The sequence below is a fragment of the Micropterus dolomieu genome, linkage group LG02 (genome assembly GCF_021292245.1).
Source record: "Micropterus dolomieu isolate WLL.071019.BEF.003 ecotype Adirondacks linkage group LG02, ASM2129224v1, whole genome shotgun sequence".
Taxonomy (NCBI): domain Eukaryota; kingdom Metazoa; phylum Chordata; class Actinopteri; order Centrarchiformes; family Centrarchidae; genus Micropterus; species Micropterus dolomieu.
Window position 1 is genome coordinate 15,515,817 of NC_060151.1, and position 15,821 is coordinate 15,531,637.

Sequence of the window (15,821 nt, forward strand, 5' to 3'; positions counted from 1 at the left end):
TTTTTGATTAGTCTGTTGGCTTCCTGCAGGTCCTCTGGATTTTTACTCCGGAGAAGCTCAGCAAGCAGCACACACACACACACACACACACACACACACACTTGTGTAACGCATTTCATTTAACGATGCAGCTCAAAGAGCTTCACAAAACATGATCACAATAACAACAGATAAAAGGCAACAGAAGAAACAAAAAACAGATTGATAACGCATCAATAAAAAAGGGAATGATACCAGAAAAGTCAACCCAAAAGAAAACATAAGTCTTCAATGTCTTTTTAAAAAACGCCAAGAGAGTTTTGTTGTTCTAAGGGGAGGGAGTTTCATAGTTCAGGGCCATAAAAACAGAAAGCAGCCTTGCCAGATGTCTTGTGGGACACTTTAGGAAATTCTAAAAGAAAACTTTGTAGGTGAGTAAAAGGGCTTTAAAGTCAATTCTAAAAGACATAGGAAGCCAGTGCAGTGATGCCAGCAGAGGGGTAACGTGAGCTATATGTTTGTATTAGTTAAAGTTATGGCTGCAGCGTTGTGAATTATCTGTAATTTTCCAAAAGACTTTTTAGGGAGACCAGTAAAAAGAGTTGCTCTAATCTAAGCGTCTTGCAATAAAAACATGTGTCAGCATCGTTCCTCAGATTATGTTGTTGCAACTTTGTTGAAATGAAATGATGATGGCCTTCACTTCTTATTTAGAGAGGATTTATGTTTTTGAGTTACTTCACATTTAAACTACCTGTTCTAATTTGTTTTTTCTTACATCTCTCACCTTGCCCATGTCCTCATTGTCAAACACTGGATGTTTAGGGCGTGTCGGAGGAGAAGGAATCAGAGTCCTGTCCAGCGGTAACTCTGGGTCCCGTGTCACGAGGCCTGGTGGAGAGAGTGAGGACTGGATTGATAAGTTTCCTTTGAGGCGGATGTCTTTTCACATGCATTATGTTAAGCATCTCAACACACCCTGCCTTCTCAGCGTCTGGTAGGCTTCGCTGATCTTGGTTTCATTTGGAAATGCCACCGTCCAGCTGTACAGCATCTCTACAATCTTCATCTTCACTTTCTCAGGCGCGCTGCCACCCATGTACTGGAAACAAGAGGTGATTTAAAAAAAATAAAAGGTTGGATAACAGGACAAACAGTCAGCAGATGTTTTATTTGCGTGAAATACGGACCTATTCAGAGACTGCTCACCTTTGGTGACACGACTTTAATCAGCTCATTTAAAAATCTATATTTTCCAACTTCATTATGAAACCTTCTCCCGCAGTTCTTCATACACGCCTCCAATACCTGTACATAAAAGCGTTAAACCAAAGTGCTTGCTTCAGTAGTTGAGGAAAAAAGGGTGCTTGTTGACATTAAGGTGAAGTATTTCTTACGGTCAGAGCCTGAAGAGCTTCCCATTCTTGTGGTGAGTGGATTTTGTGGACGAGTAGAGTTACAGCGATCTGAGGACTGCGAGAACAGATTCCAGATGAGAAACTTTCTCTGAGTTGACAAAAAAAAAAAAGTTTGTGAAATACTTCACCGACATACCCTTCCAGTTCCTTGTTGATCTGATCACAGAAGCCAATGATGTACTCCCAGTCCTCCTGTCTGTTTGTTGGATGGGTGGCTTTATCTGTTGGAGAAAGACATTTTAACTGCTGTGTTTGTGGAGTATTATGCTGTGCACACCCTGCTGTGAATATGGCCCCCAGTGAGTCTTGTGCTCAACATAACAATGCAGTAATTGTTATCATTCTTCCTCTTTGTAGTTGCTGATGTAGTGTTCATTGTATTGGCTGCTCTTTCATCATTCAAACGAATCTGTTTTTTTTCTGTTCAACAGCTGCAAGTATTAAGCGGTACTGAGGGACAACTATCTGTACAGCTTCAACAACCACTACACACGCTGAGCTGTCACTGGTAAATGTAACCCAGACAGTGTTTATTTTAGCTCTCCACCCACCCTGCTAATGATGCAGACAGCAGACTGTAAACCAGGACCCTTTACCAGCTGTGAATCAGCCGGAAAGCCCGCTGACAGCCTCCGTACTAGCGAAGTGACTGATCTGCCATCAGGTGCAATGTCTCTACCTAATTACAGATACTATTTAATTCATAAAATGGGATTAATCACTCACTGAGCCAGGATTCAAGCGACTCCCCTTCCTGGTACGCCATAGCACTAAAAACATCGCGCGATGTCACCGGCGACTGCGCGAGAGTCCAAAATTATTTTTCGGAACTATTGAAATAAAAAAACAGTATCTACCATTGTTTAACAAAAATCATATTTTGCCTCAGTGTTGAAATGAAAATCAGCAGAATGAAACGCTGCTTTGGAATTTCTTCAAGGCGTCTGCAGGTGATACTTATCTGGGGTCCTCACTGACGCTCGCTCACATTTTCAAGATGGCTGCTTCCATATCAGGATTGTTAAAACCTTGGACACCGAGGTAATTATAGTTTTTATAAAGTTATAAACAATTATTAAGTGGTGTTAGCGGTCTGTGTAATTTTACTGTGACATGAGAACATTTTTCCTGCCATTCAGTCCAAACTGTAATTTAGCGAACGAGCTCTTCTGTTAAATAACAGCACCGGAAAGATTACACTAATGTAACATTATAGTAGCAACACTGCAATAAACTATTTACATTATTGATCCGCTAATGTCTTTTTAGTCAGTCACAATGATAATTTACTCAATAGAGTGTCCAAAATAATGACATATTACCATCACACGTTAACAGAATAGAGTAAAATGTCTTCAGTCGGCTTCAACTGATGATTATTTTCTTTTATTTCATTGTTTCACATTTAAAACCTCACAAAAGAACAAAAAAAAAAAGTCACAACTTTCCAAAGCCTAAGGGGACGCTTTCTTATGTTCTTGTTTTTGTTCTAGACCACCATTCAAAAACCCAAGGCTATTCAGTTTATAATATAAAACTTTTATGTTGTTCTTTACAAAATTAGCTAAAATGGCCATCAAGATTTCAAAATCCAACTTGCAGTCATCAAAGTTGTCTGTTTTGTCTGACCAACCCAAAGAAATTAATTGACTATTGATATTTTATACAAAGAAAACAACAACTAAGAAAACCAGCAAATTTCCAAATATGACAGTTCACAGCCAGTGAAATGGATCTCCAGGCACACCAGCTCTCCAAGTAGATTGTGAAACTCTCTCACGTGTCCTTTGGTTTGCAGAGTGTTCCTGGTGAGATGGAGCAGATACAACCCTTACTATCTAGAGCCAGAGGTCAGGAAGGAGGCCTACAGCACACCAGAGACAGAGCTGAGCGCTGAGGAAAAGGAGCAGCGGGAGCTCAAAGCGATCAGACCCATCAAGGCAGCAACCGGCGGAGTCAGCAGCTCTGTTTTCAGCGACCCAGTCCTCAGGTAGAATAAACATCCCAGCTCACTGCAGGAGGGTGTGCGTCTGTTCATGTCGGGTGATCACTTTTGTCTTTTTGTGTTTTTCAGTAAATTCATCAACATGATGATGAAACACGGAAACAAGGTCCTGGCCAGAGAGATCTTGACGCAGGTGAGAAAGCAAACACTGTCTCCAGTGAAGCTCAAAGCTTTGCTGTTGGCCTTGTAACATGAGTTACCACCATTTCTCTTTCTGCTTCCAGACCCTGGAGAACCTGAAGAGGAAACAGGTAGAGAAATACCACAAGGCTCCAGAAGGGAAGAAGGAGGAGATCGAGTGCAACCCCTACACCATTTTTCACCAGGCTCTGGAGAACTGTAAGCCAGTCGTTGGGCTGGCCAGCATACAGAAAGGTGGAAAGTACTACCAGGTCAGTGATGAGGCAGATCAGTGCTGTTAGATTGATCTCTTGCACCAACAAAGTCTAATTACATTCTGTTTGAACCCCACCCAGGTGCCCATCCCTCTCTCGGACAACAGACGTCGCTTCCTTGCCATGAAATGGATGATCACAGAGTGCCGGGACAACAAACACCGACGCATGCACATGTATGAAAAACTTTCCCAGGAACTGCTGGCAGCCTCCACGATGGAGGGCAACGTTGTCAAGAAGAAGTATGAGCTGCACAAGATGGCCGAAGCCAACAGAGCCTACGCTCACTACCGCTGGTGGTAGGAAGAAACGGCTCAGGACTGAAACACTGTCAACTCAAACGTTTCTTCAGAGTGACGGCCTGGACAGATTCAGTGACACGTTCTGTTGCTCAAAGCCTGATTGTAAATAGTTAAAGGCGTGAAAATCCTTTTGGTGGCAGGAGTGTGCTGCAAAAAGTGCTGTAGGACTACAGTGAAAAATAAAAAGGTAACATTGTGTTACTTTGTATTGTGTACTATAAACATTCATCATTTGTATTAATTAAAAGACAACACAAAACAGAATTAAGGAAAAACTTCCCAGATTTATTAGAACAAATACATTAGCATTAAATGTACAACCCAACCATAAAAAATGGTATTGAGTAATGTAAAAATGTTGCAGCAGTGTAATAAAATATATAAACATGTATTGCAGACAGTACTGTGCCCTGTCATTAAGGGACTATTAGTGTCTACAGCATTCAAGCTGAGTTATTCCTATTTTAACTCTCAGGATGATCGTCTTTAACCTATTTTGCCAGTTTGTTTTGTTGACTTGGTCTGAATGTGGTGACAAATCCCACAGTTTGTATGCAAATCGTTAACGGAGCTAGAAAAAAGGATTTTGGGAGATAAACTTTTTTTTCTCTGAATTGATCGGAGGTTGATTTGTCTGACTGCTGTGAAAGCCAATTTTATATTAAGCTTTACTTATTTACATATTATTACAGGTGCAGCTTTTCAAAATAACGACATTTCAAAAGCAATGTAATATTTGAACCACATGGCGAGTGTCCTATGCGTGTCGGTCTGATTCAAAGGCACAGCTTTGGGTGTAAAGCCGTCACCGAGTGTCAACAAAAGGTAACAACAGACTCACAACGTAAAACTGAGCTCAGCTACATCATGTTTCTAGTGCTGGTGGAAGCTGAATTCAAAAGGAAAAATACTTTTCTATGACTTAATTTACACTGGTAAGTGACCTGTGTATTTGTGAATAGAGGAAAATAGCTACTCCTCCAGCAGTGGTGGATAGTAACTAGGCATATTTACTCAAGTACTTTACTTAAGCACAATTTTGAGGTACTTGTACAATTTAGAGGGAAATATTTTACTTTCTTTTACAGCAGTACACTTGTTTGATGACTTACTAGCTACTTTGAAGATTCAGATTAATAATCCAAATTATGATTCATTAATAATTCTAATCCAATAATGTAACATGATTCTGAAATGAGTCATTCTGCATTAAAACTTATTTTCCTGTACTTTTATGCTAATACTTTTGTACTTTTACTTAACTCAATTTCCAAGGGCAGGGTTTTTACTTGCAATAGTACTTCTATACTGTGGTATTTCTACTTTAACTTAAGTAAATGATCTGTGTACTTCCCCCACCACTGTCCTCCAGCACATCAACTTTTAAATTAAGATTTTAATCCTCATCGAGTCCCCCATATTGGACGACGCCGTTCTTGTTATTTTGGCACGACTTGTTTAAAAAAACAAAACTTGCAAATAAAATCTGACTTATCTGTAGAAACACAGTTTAAATATGAACTGTAACTAATCTCTTGGTATTTTATTTGAGTTGTAAAAAAAATTAAAAGAAGATCCCTGAATTAAGACAACGCTTCTTCTGACAACTGATCCTCAAATACTGAGAGGCAACAAAACAGTAACAGGAATCCTACAAGACAAGTTAGGCAAAAATTCCTCTGAACTGCAGTTCAAACCTTTTGTAAAAGTTCAGTTCTACACTAAAATATTCTAAGTAATTCAAATATTGGTTTTCAATTAAATTAAAAAGTTGGTCACACAACAATAAAAAAAAAAAGTAAAAAAGACCAAATCAGCTTGCTTCTGACTGGAATGTCTGTTTCAAGCCCTTTGGATTTGGTCAAAAGTAATAAATTGGACTCAAAACAGGAATGCCTGCAAGATTAAAAAAAAAACATAAAAAATATATTCGGCTTCTTTATCTGTAAGCAAACTTTAAAAGAAACTCCTTTTAAACAAAGTGTACCTGAATGTGGCTAAACCTCGTTAACTTAACTTCTTCTCAACTATTGCACGTTCCACCTACACGGCACCACGTCTCGGTAAATATTATCACAAGCAGGGAACAATCCAGCAAAATCAAAGTCTTTTTACAGTTTATGAACCACTATCTTCACAAAACCCTCCGCTGATTTCCTGGAGGATGTCGCTGTCCGACATGAAAATGCTGGTTTTATAATCAGTGGCGACTATGGAGAGTCATCCAAGGTGTTTGACGGCTGGCGAACGCACCTGTATGAAACAGCTGCTCAGCACCCTGCGACAATCCTAGTCGGCAATTTCACTGTAGTAGTACTTGTGGGCAGTGCTGCTGAGCATCCAGCCTCCGGCCCTGAACTCCAGGATCTCCAACAGCAGCAGGCGGGTCATGGAGGTCAGGCCCTCCTGAAGCAGGAAGCCGTCACGCAGCAGGAAGAACAGCTCGTCCATCCGCTGACTGTTTACCTTCTCCAGCTGCTCTCCGATGCGATGCAGCTGCAGCACCAGGCAGTCCACCTGCAGGGAGAGGTGGAGGAGATAAACACAAGTAATTAGTTTTAATGTAGGCGTACATTAAAAAAAAGTGCTCCTAAATACTTACAGATTTCCTCACATGCATGATATCTACCATAATCAGTTTTGGTTTTTTTAAAAGACAGTACTGTCCATTATCAAGGTAAAGAGTACAAGGTTTAAAGGTTTACAGTTTACCCCTTTAGGTTTATTTAAAATAGATACAAAAAAAGAACTTACAGGGAAAAATAATTTATCACATGAGCTTATAACCATATTAACTGAATATAACAAAAGGAGACATAACTAAACATTCTTTCTCACCTCCTCCTCATTCATCAGAGCATCGGGTTGGGCCAGCCTAATCAGACAGTCAAACACAGGATGGACCAGAGCCACCATCGGCATGTTGTTCACCTAAATGTCAAGACAATCACAGAGAGTGCTTACAGCCACCGACTGTTAAAAAACCTTCATCAAGGCGAGCAAGATGCTGCATTTACACAGCAGCAAGAGAGGCAGTGCACGGTGTCAGGAAATGTACTTCTGCTCCACTGAACACAAGACTGAATCAAAGAGATCACAAGGTAGAACATTCAAGCATTTTACTTTGATCCAGAGCAATTTAACAGTGCTGCTTTCTATTTAAAACTTTATCATAATAACATGATCAAGTTTGAAATGTCTCAATGGATAACTTACTTTGAGGTAGTCGAAGATGTTGCAGATGAACGTGACGTAGCACACCCACTCCTGCAGCGAGCGCCCCCTCGTTTCCTCACGGCCCTTGAATTCCTGCTGGAGCCGGTTCAACAAGCTCCTCCTGAACACATTTCCGTTGCTCTGCTTGGCCTCGGCCTGCACGAGGTGACCAAGAGAGGTCAGATAGAAGATGGGAGTATGGACAAAAAGTCAGGATGCATAGCGGTGTGGCTAAGCTGGCTTAAAAGCCTCCTGTTGCTTGAGTGTAAACTACCGGTTAGGCATTAATAAAATAAGAGGATTAAGACTTTGGTTAAAGAGACCCAATCAGATGTTCTGCTCTTAAATCCATCTGCCGCAATGGTGCTCAATGTCTTCATCAATCCAACTAACATGGACAACAACTAATGTTAAATGGTGATGGACAACCAGCCCATCAAACGGCAAACAGTATGGACCTGCACGATGGTGTAGCAGATGCGTCCAGCCTCTTTGCTGAACACCTGGTCCTTCAAAGACTGATCTACGATGATACTGGATACCTTCTCCAGGTTCACTGAACTTGGATCTGAAAGAAATAAAAAAATATTTACAAAGAGATTGTTTGAGATGTTTGTCATTCACACACAGTGGGTGCTGGGTTGTTTAAGTTCCAGCAACATGCAAATGCAGGTAAGGTAACCTTTCAATGCTGTTTTCAACAACATCTGTGTGTCCAGGTCAAATGACTGGATCCTGTAGTCATCAGTAGAGTTTTCCATTATAGATGGCAGCACCCAAGATCACACCTGAGAGCTGTCCCAGCTGTGAAGATCAGACAATACTTTTTTAAACTAAACATTTACAGTGGTCAAAATATGACTTGTGTTTTCAAAAGAAATGCAAGCTTGTCACAGACAGACCGAGGTTCTGCTTCCAGCCTGGGCACTAAATGCATTACAGACAGAGACCAGAGAACAATTTGTGTGACAACAATAACAGCAAAATCCTGTACTGTCATCAAACTGCTCCCCGCAGCTCATTCACTGAGGGATAGGAGGGATTACATGGGCAAACCCAGGTCAGCCAAAAGGTCACACAATACCCCAAATCAACAGATTTAACACACCAGAACAATCAGATTAATACCAATACATTAGCCATGTACCCATCACAAGTAACGTAACCTACGCTACATGTGTCGTATACGTTTCATCTATCGTTAGCTAAGTTACACCTTAAGTTGGGTAATAACGCTATTTATCGTTGAGTTAATGAGACCAAATATAGCGTTCACACAGTTTTGCTGTCTTGTTGTCAACACATTAATAGCAAACACTTACTATGATGAATTAGCTAGCTTGTGTGCCTCTGCAGAACCCCAACGTTAGCGTTAAGACCAGTTAGCGTCAAGTTTTACACCCAATGTTCACCTACGTTTACATTACAAACGGCCGTCAAACGAAGGACACGGGTTAAAGTTAATTACATATCAAGTTGGTAGAAAATCCAGCTTAAATCACTTACATTTTTTTAAATGAGCGAAATTTTACTTCAATTCTTGGCATCTAAGCCGTTCATATGCAGACGTTGCTCAGCAGCCTTTAAAGCTGAAGTATCACGGCGAGAAAAGTCCCTCCCTCTCTTCACCTCGCCACAAAAAAACGTAACCGAGAACGAAATAATGGCAATTTACGTCTGTTTCGACCGTAACGACCCTTTTATCGTAGTCACAACGCCTACCTAACCAGTCTGTGATCTAACCATATTTGCGTCAGCCCACAGACTGTATATAAAAAGCCCCATATACTGTATGTTCGTGGTGGAAATTGTTTCCGCTGCGATTTAGCGAGACAGTGAATCATCTTACCGCAATATTTCTGCTTTGAAAGGTGGAGTACGCCCGCTCGATCTGACCCGGAAGTAATATTTGCAATTTCTGGCGTGCAGTTGAAAGCTGGTTTCGTCGTCCTGTGAATGTTGGATTGTACGTGTCGGACGTCAGTACTGTAGCTGTAGTAGTATTTATGAAGGACTTCCTATAAGGTAAGTGTCTACCTGTGCCCCCGCTGCTGCTATGTGCCTCGGTGCAAAGTGAACAGTTGTGTGTTGTTATCTTATATTAGCTAGTCCCACTGCATGTCCTCAACATGTTGTGCCTGTTAACTTTATCTGGACCTCCTAACGTCACATGTATGTTGTTAGTATTCGTAATATATTATAGGCTTAACACTTTTATTTCGTGTAGGTATTGATACACTGACATAATATTATTTAAGTATCCACAATGTCCATCGTGAAGACAATAAATTCATAAAAGAAATTATTAATATTGTGTCATAAATGCAACTACTGGGTTATCAAAACACTAGCCAGATCCAGTATGCTGCTTTTACATTTTAAAACAGAAAATCTTATAATTCAGGTCATCAGATTGTCATATTAATATGAACAAATCTGTCAAAACATGCAAAGACTTGTTCTTGTTTGAAAGTAATTAAATATATTTACCTAAGTTAACCTAAGTACAGTTTGGAAGTACAAACACTTCAGTGGAAAGGACCATTTTGAGTACATTTTGTGGCTTAATACTTGGCTTAGGCTGGTGGATAAACAAGACATAACGTATGATTCACTGCCATAGTTTGAGATGCATATATGATGTTTTGATATATGATATATTTTAACCATTTATCTTACAACTTGGATAAAAGCTTTTTATTGAGCTAACATCACAAAACAGATTATTCATAATTTCCGTCTGCAGTGTTAACAGGAATCTGAGGCTGTGCCGACATGGTGGGCTATGACCCCGGGGCTCAGGGTGCAGGCCTCGCACCAGAGGAGGCAGCGCTGGCAGGATCAGCTGCTGGGATGGTCACCCGAGCTCTCATAAGCCCCTTTGACGTGCTTAAAATACGATTTCAGGTATGGATTTGTCCATGTATGCTTCTTATAAAATATATTTGTACCAAAGCAAAATACAGTACGTCAGCTGTGACCAGACCATTACAGTACTGATTTTTAAATTAAATATGGTGGTGTTTGCCTGCTGTATGTTTATCAGTGCTTCTTTTCCCCACAGCTACAGATTGAGCGTGTGTCTTCAAAGAGGCCGGAGGGCAAGTACTGGGGATTATTTCAGGCATCCCACTGCATTTATTCAGAGGAGGGACTCTCTGCTTTCTGGAAGGGCCATATTCCTGCACAGCTCCTCTCCATCTGCTTCGGGGCCGTCCAGGTAGAGATAATAAACAGTAACAAACAAGTAAACTTCTCAGAAATATCTATATGACACTATTACCTGTATTTACAAAATTTACTTAATTGTGGTGTGATTTGCAGTTTGCCAGTTTCGAGTTCCTGACTGAGGTGGTCCACAAGATGACGCCATATGACAGCCAGACAGCAGGAGTTCACTTTGTGTGTGGAGGTTTGGCCGCCTGCTCTGCTACAGCGGTCTGCCAGCCTCTGGACACACTGCGGACACGCTTTGCAGCTCAGGGTAACCCCAAGGTAGGACCTGCCGCTGCCCATATACTGTAGCTGTCAGAAAGTTTCTGATAGTAGTCAAGATATTGTCACCTCAGATCATAGTCGTAGTTTTTCTTCTATTTTTTTCTTTATGGATTTGATGAGTGGTGGTGGGATTTTCCTCCGAGCCTTGGTATCGCTTCATTTGCTGATCTCCTACGCTAACAGCAGTTTTTCCCTACACTGGGCTGCAAATAAAGTGTGCAAAGAAAAAGTCTTTTAACCATAGACTGAACCTTCACGTTTTTATTTATTTTATTTTTTTTAAAGCTCATCATTGTGTATTGTGTATATTTATCCTTCATTGACAGCAGATATAGTCATTCATAAAAATAATGATAGTCCTATTCTCACTTCTGCATGAACATTCTGTTGCCAACAGGACAATTGATAGAAGAATTATCATTTTCTTACCAATTTAAGACCCTACCTAACCCAATTAGATATAGTATAATTTGGACCTGGTTTGACTCGGGTTCCAGGTCGGGTGGACCCGTGAGGACTCTGGCTGGAATTCAACCAGGGAAGCCACATTTACATGGTATGCAACTTACTCATCAGGGTACTAGGGCACCCTATAGCACCCCCAGTTTGAAGTTTTAACAATCTAAGGAATTATGCTAGAATTAACTAAGCAACTAAAACAGTATATGTTTTCAGAAGCATTATTCAAATGTGCTTCTTTTTGTAATGATCATTTATTTTGGCTGTTGGGAGACGTTATATAGGTATAAACTAAAACTGGGAATGTTGCGTCAGTGGATTGTGCTGCAGGAGGCTGTTTTAGTCCGCACCATCAGACCTATTGCAAGCACCGTCACTGCTGCTGGCTATAGTAGCTCGAAAGCTCGTCAAATTTAAGCAAAAACATAGGTTAATCCATCCATTTTCTGCCTCTTATCTGGGTCCTATTCTTATCTACTGCTGGTATGTACTAAAAAAGTGATATAATCTGCTTACCATGGCTGGGCTTTAACTTTGTGAACCCTGCTGAAACCCCGTATTATGCTTCAGGTGTACAGGAACCTGCGACACGCTGTGTCTACAATGTGCCGCTCAGAGGGGGTACTGACGTTTTACCGCGGCCTGTCTCCAACACTGCTGGCAGTTTTTCCTTACGCTGGGCTGCAATTCTATACCTACAATATCTTTAAAAAACTGTTGGCTCCACCACCCAAAGCTGGAAAGTCAGGAGGTCAGTGGAGATCAAACTCATTGTCCCGCCCATGGTATTTATTACACTACATCACACACGTGAAGTATTCACAGTTTGAATTCCTGTGACCTTTTATGCCCCCTTCAAGGAGACCTGAGAAGCCTTGTCTGCGGCAGTGGAGCTGGAATCATCAGCAAAACAATGACATACCCCTTCGACCTCTTCAAGAAGAGGCTGCAGGTGGGGGGCTTTGAGGCAGCCAGAGTTCACTTCGGACAGGTAATCTCTTCTACAACATGTCTCGCATTTTTGGAGCACATATTTTGGGCCGAATGTCTAAGTATTATCTCCCGTTTTCCGACATGCAGGTACGGAGTTATAGAGGCCTGGCGGACTGCGTGGTTCACATAGCCAAAGAGGAGGGTGTCCGGGGCTTCTTCAAAGGCCTCTATCCCAGCCTTGTGAAGGCTGCGCTGTCGACAGGCTTCACCTTTTTTTGGTATGAATTTTTCCTCAATGTCATGTATGACCTCAAGGACAGCCGGAGGACAAATGGCCTCACCAAAGAATCAAAGGAAAGATAATGAAGAAAAAAAAAAATACATTATGGCACAATCACGCACATTGGAAATGGACTCACTCCTTGATCTTTGCTTGCACTACAGTAAAATCACTGGGTCCATGTTCATTGGTGGTTTCTGTTGTGTTTACATGTAAGCATAGGAAAACATAAATTTATTTGTTGTCATTACACCTCGTGTTGAACAAGCATTGTTTTTTTTTAATATGTATTTAATATTTTAGTCTGGGTTTTTAAGGTTTATATTATAACATTTTATGTTGAAACTGAACTTTGCTCAGACGTTTAATTAATGGGTCATAGCTTTGCCATTGTTGATTCATATTTTCTTCACATTTGGTCAAGTTAAATTGGAAGGATTATTCAGCAAAAATTGCTTTGTGTATGCGTATAGACAAAAACGCGAACATTTAAGTGAGCGTAATATTTATTATGTCGTGTGCTGTGGTGGGAAAACAGCACCCTTTTAACTATAGTTAACTAATTAAATGTTTACATTTAGTTTAGGTTGTTGTCACTATAATATCATCTCAGGTCTTTATTTTTAAAAATAAAAGTTATTTTAAACAGACCGAGTTGTGCGTAGTCCATTGACAAGAGGATACGTGGATGATTGTGAATCAATAACAGGAGCCCATGGATTAATGCTGCTTAATGTGTGAATACTATTATATTTTTAAAGGTAAACCTGTGCAAGTGTCAGCGTGTGACATACAACACATTATTGATTACACAGTAGTATTTGAACGATTAACTATAGTGTAAGTAAGTATGTAGTGTCATCTAGAGGTGTGGACTTCAGTCAAACACACGTTTTATTATATTATTTTATTAATAGTCTTTTCATTACATTTGGTCAAAGTGCATAATGACTTTGTTTAGGACTTGGGACTTGACTTGCCTGTATTGACCTGGAACTGGAAATATCACCAAGTTGCTTGTGGAGTCAACTGTGTTATAAAAATATCACAGTTGCATAGTACAACTTGTTTTATAGCCTACCACGTATTTTATTAGAACGATGACAGAAATGTTCACAGTATATGACTTAATTATTTACTTTTGTGCAAAAACCAAAGTTTTTACTTAATGTTTGTGTGTTGTACATCTGTATGGATGGTGCTTCTATTCTCAAAAATAGTAACTGCAAGAAATCTTATTCCATTTAGCAAATATGATGATAGGAAAATGCATAATTTTCAAAATTGATACTGTCACATTCTCTCAATGAAATGAAATCAATAATCTTGATATAACAGGACTTTAATGTTCGCATTACACTGATTCATTCATGATCAGTATAATCAAAAGGTTATAGGGCTAAATACATCTGATCTGCATTTAGATCTAGTCAAGAGTCTCTGTGTTAGTCCTTAAAAGTAGTATTGTGTCTTTTTACACATTGGAAAGCGAAGCGAGTTTTGAGTGAATGTGTGAAATGTATTTTGTAGCTGTCCCTTGAGCAACTAGGAGTTTATTTGCTTTGTTATATTTAATTCCATTCCCATAAACGGTATTAACAAAGACATCTCACACAATGAATAAATACTGCAGAATTTAATTTAATTTAATTTACTGAATACAAAACCCATCAACAGTATGACAAAAAACGGTACAGTTGAAATTAATAAAGCAGCAGAACAACATGCAAACCATAGGACCCAGTCTGTAAAAACTCAGTTAAAACACAACATCAAGTATCGGGCCCAGATAACAAAGAAAACAGAGAACATTTAATTCACTATTATTTAAAAGCAGCCTCGGGAGTCAAAATCATGCGATTACAGAAGTCATTTACAGACATGGTGGCTGAGAGCATTCACTATAACAAACACACACTTGAAAGAGACAGAGAGTCCTGTCCTTTAAAATACACACGAGCAATTTCATAGCAGCATCATCACTGGATATGATATTCTTTTAAAAGTACTGGCATTTTACCGGTTAAATAATGTTCATACAGTATATACAATAATACACAATTACCTGACTGTGAAAACCCGATCACTCAACTGACGCAGCGGCCAACAAGAATCTGTCAAAAAGTCCCAACCACATAAATATGTACGTCAAACCACAAGCTCCAGTTAACACAGCCAGAGACTCCGATGCTCAAAAGGTAAAGCGGAAATAAAAACAAACTCTGTACATGTAACGTTAATGTGCAGTGACTGAATCTTAACATATCTTGTCAACACACCCTGAGCTTTGATTAAAGTAAAGTGATACTCTGTGGGGAAAAACAATTTCAGGAATGTACGCTACACTCAGTCTGACTAATATGACTCCATACTGTCTGATGCATGGTGCTGGCTGTCGGTTTTCTGAGGAGGAGAAAAGAATGCGGAGCCTCCAGCGGCTTTTTGTTAGACTCTCAATTGGATGCTCTATACCTTTACACTTTGCAGTACTGTTTGCTGTGGAGATCAGGCTGCCTGTCTGTACCTGTAAAAGCAGTCTGAGAGCTGTTGGCTTTGCTGTAACACCGGCGAGTCTGCTGAGGGGGGCTGGGATCACCAGGACAGTGAGAAGTCTCCTTCACGTCAGCTGGCTGAGGGGGCATTGTGGGATGTGCTGGGCAGGCATCCTCCGCTGATCCACAGGTCGAGGGCGTTCACCAGTGGCACAGCCCTGCTCTCATTCTGGCTGCGGACTGGAGTTCCAGGAGAAAAAGCTGGGCAGTTTGAAGATTGAATCCCTACGGCCCGGATCCGGCAGGGTCAAGGTCTCCGGAGCTGACTTCTTCCTGGGGCGGTCCTTTGGCACTGACAGGAACTCAGGGGCTTCTGTGGAGAGGGGAGTGGACGGGGCACTGTTAGGGCCACTGCGGGTGCTGGATGGCAGGGGGGTCTCTGAGATGGTGATGGCAGGAGGGAAGGTACCAATCTTCAGGTTAGTGGCTTCTTGTGTGGCACGTTCATACTCCCTGACTTCCTCCATGGTCATGTCTGTTGGGATAAAGGCATTGCATCAAATGGACGTTGGTTGACAATGACCCCATGGAGGTTAAATAGCTGAGATTCCCTGCCAGTCAGTCAGAACTGAATAAGCCAATTGGATGAGAGGCGAAACTTCTTTGAGTATCTTTAACCAAGTACGATATGCAAAAATAAACAATGGGACTAACGAGCTAAACGTAGGCTAATGGATAAATGGTTGAAAGGTGCAGCTTCTGCTGCACCAAGTGATAGTAGAACAAACGCAAACTTTCATTTTCATTTATTTGTTTATTTGACAGGGACAGTGCTCATTAATTA

The 15,821-nt window shown here is 40.6% G+C and overlaps 5 protein-coding genes across 6 annotated transcripts in view; 2 read left to right on the forward strand and 3 right to left on the reverse strand.

The window, feature by feature from the left end:
• The window catches only part of gga3b (golgi associated, gamma adaptin ear containing, ARF binding protein 3b), a 9,895-nt gene extending 7,686 nt beyond the window's left edge, over positions 1-2,209 (reverse strand). Inside the window, exons 1-6 of the mRNA XM_046076544.1 lie at positions 2,124-2,209; positions 1,534-1,618; positions 1,377-1,452; positions 1,189-1,287; positions 958-1,081; positions 767-870 (exon numbers count right to left, since the gene is read on the reverse strand). Of these exons, the coding sequence (XP_045932500.1) occupies positions 767-870; positions 958-1,081; positions 1,189-1,287; positions 1,377-1,452; positions 1,534-1,618; positions 2,124-2,163 (528 nt within the window). The 5' untranslated portion in view covers positions 2,164-2,209. The remainder of the gene's footprint in view (positions 1-766; positions 871-957; positions 1,082-1,188; positions 1,288-1,376; positions 1,453-1,533; positions 1,619-2,123) is intronic.
• Positions 2,142-4,295, forward strand: mrps7 (mitochondrial ribosomal protein S7). Its single transcript, XM_046076509.1, has 5 exons — positions 2,142-2,438; positions 3,196-3,387; positions 3,472-3,535; positions 3,627-3,794; positions 3,879-4,295. The coding sequence occupies exons 1-5, from the start codon at positions 2,395-2,397 to the stop codon at positions 4,098-4,100; spliced, it is 690 nt and encodes a 229-aa protein (XP_045932465.1). The 5' UTR covers positions 2,142-2,394; the 3' UTR covers positions 4,101-4,295.
• A 68-nt stretch (positions 4,296-4,363) lies between these two features.
• mif4gdb (MIF4G domain containing b) lies at positions 4,364-8,977 on the reverse strand. Of its 2 annotated transcripts, none has more exons than XM_046076523.1 (6): positions 8,822-8,977; positions 7,998-8,119; positions 7,774-7,883; positions 7,316-7,471; positions 6,938-7,030; positions 4,364-6,616 (listed from the first exon to the last, which is right to left on the reverse strand). In XM_046076523.1, exons 2-6 carry the CDS (start codon positions 8,074-8,076, stop codon positions 6,389-6,391), a joined length of 666 nt encoding a protein of 221 aa, XP_045932479.1. In that variant the 5' UTR covers positions 8,077-8,119; positions 8,822-8,977; the 3' UTR covers positions 4,364-6,388. The 2 variants fall into 2 exon arrangements, with proteins under 2 accessions (XP_045932479.1, XP_045932487.1); XM_046076531.1 differs by lacking the exon at positions 8,822-8,977 and adding an exon at positions 8,638-8,808.
• Positions 8,978-9,195: 218 nt separating this feature from the next.
• slc25a19 (solute carrier family 25 member 19) lies at positions 9,196-13,135 on the forward strand. Its single transcript, XM_046076497.1, has 7 exons — positions 9,196-9,340; positions 10,062-10,222; positions 10,380-10,535; positions 10,640-10,810; positions 11,843-12,023; positions 12,133-12,263; positions 12,353-13,135. The coding sequence occupies exons 2-7, from the start codon at positions 10,091-10,093 to the stop codon at positions 12,566-12,568; spliced, it is 987 nt and encodes a 328-aa protein (XP_045932453.1). The 5' UTR covers positions 9,196-9,340; positions 10,062-10,090; the 3' UTR covers positions 12,569-13,135.
• A 982-nt stretch (positions 13,136-14,117) lies between these two features.
• The window catches only part of pitpnc1a (phosphatidylinositol transfer protein cytoplasmic 1a), a 49,837-nt gene continuing 48,133 nt past the window's right edge, over positions 14,118-15,821 (reverse strand). The window contains exon 9 of the mRNA XM_046028408.1: positions 14,118-15,512. Within this exon, the coding sequence (XP_045884364.1) occupies positions 15,202-15,512 (311 nt within the window). The 3' untranslated portion in view covers positions 14,118-15,201. The remainder of the gene's footprint in view (positions 15,513-15,821) is intronic.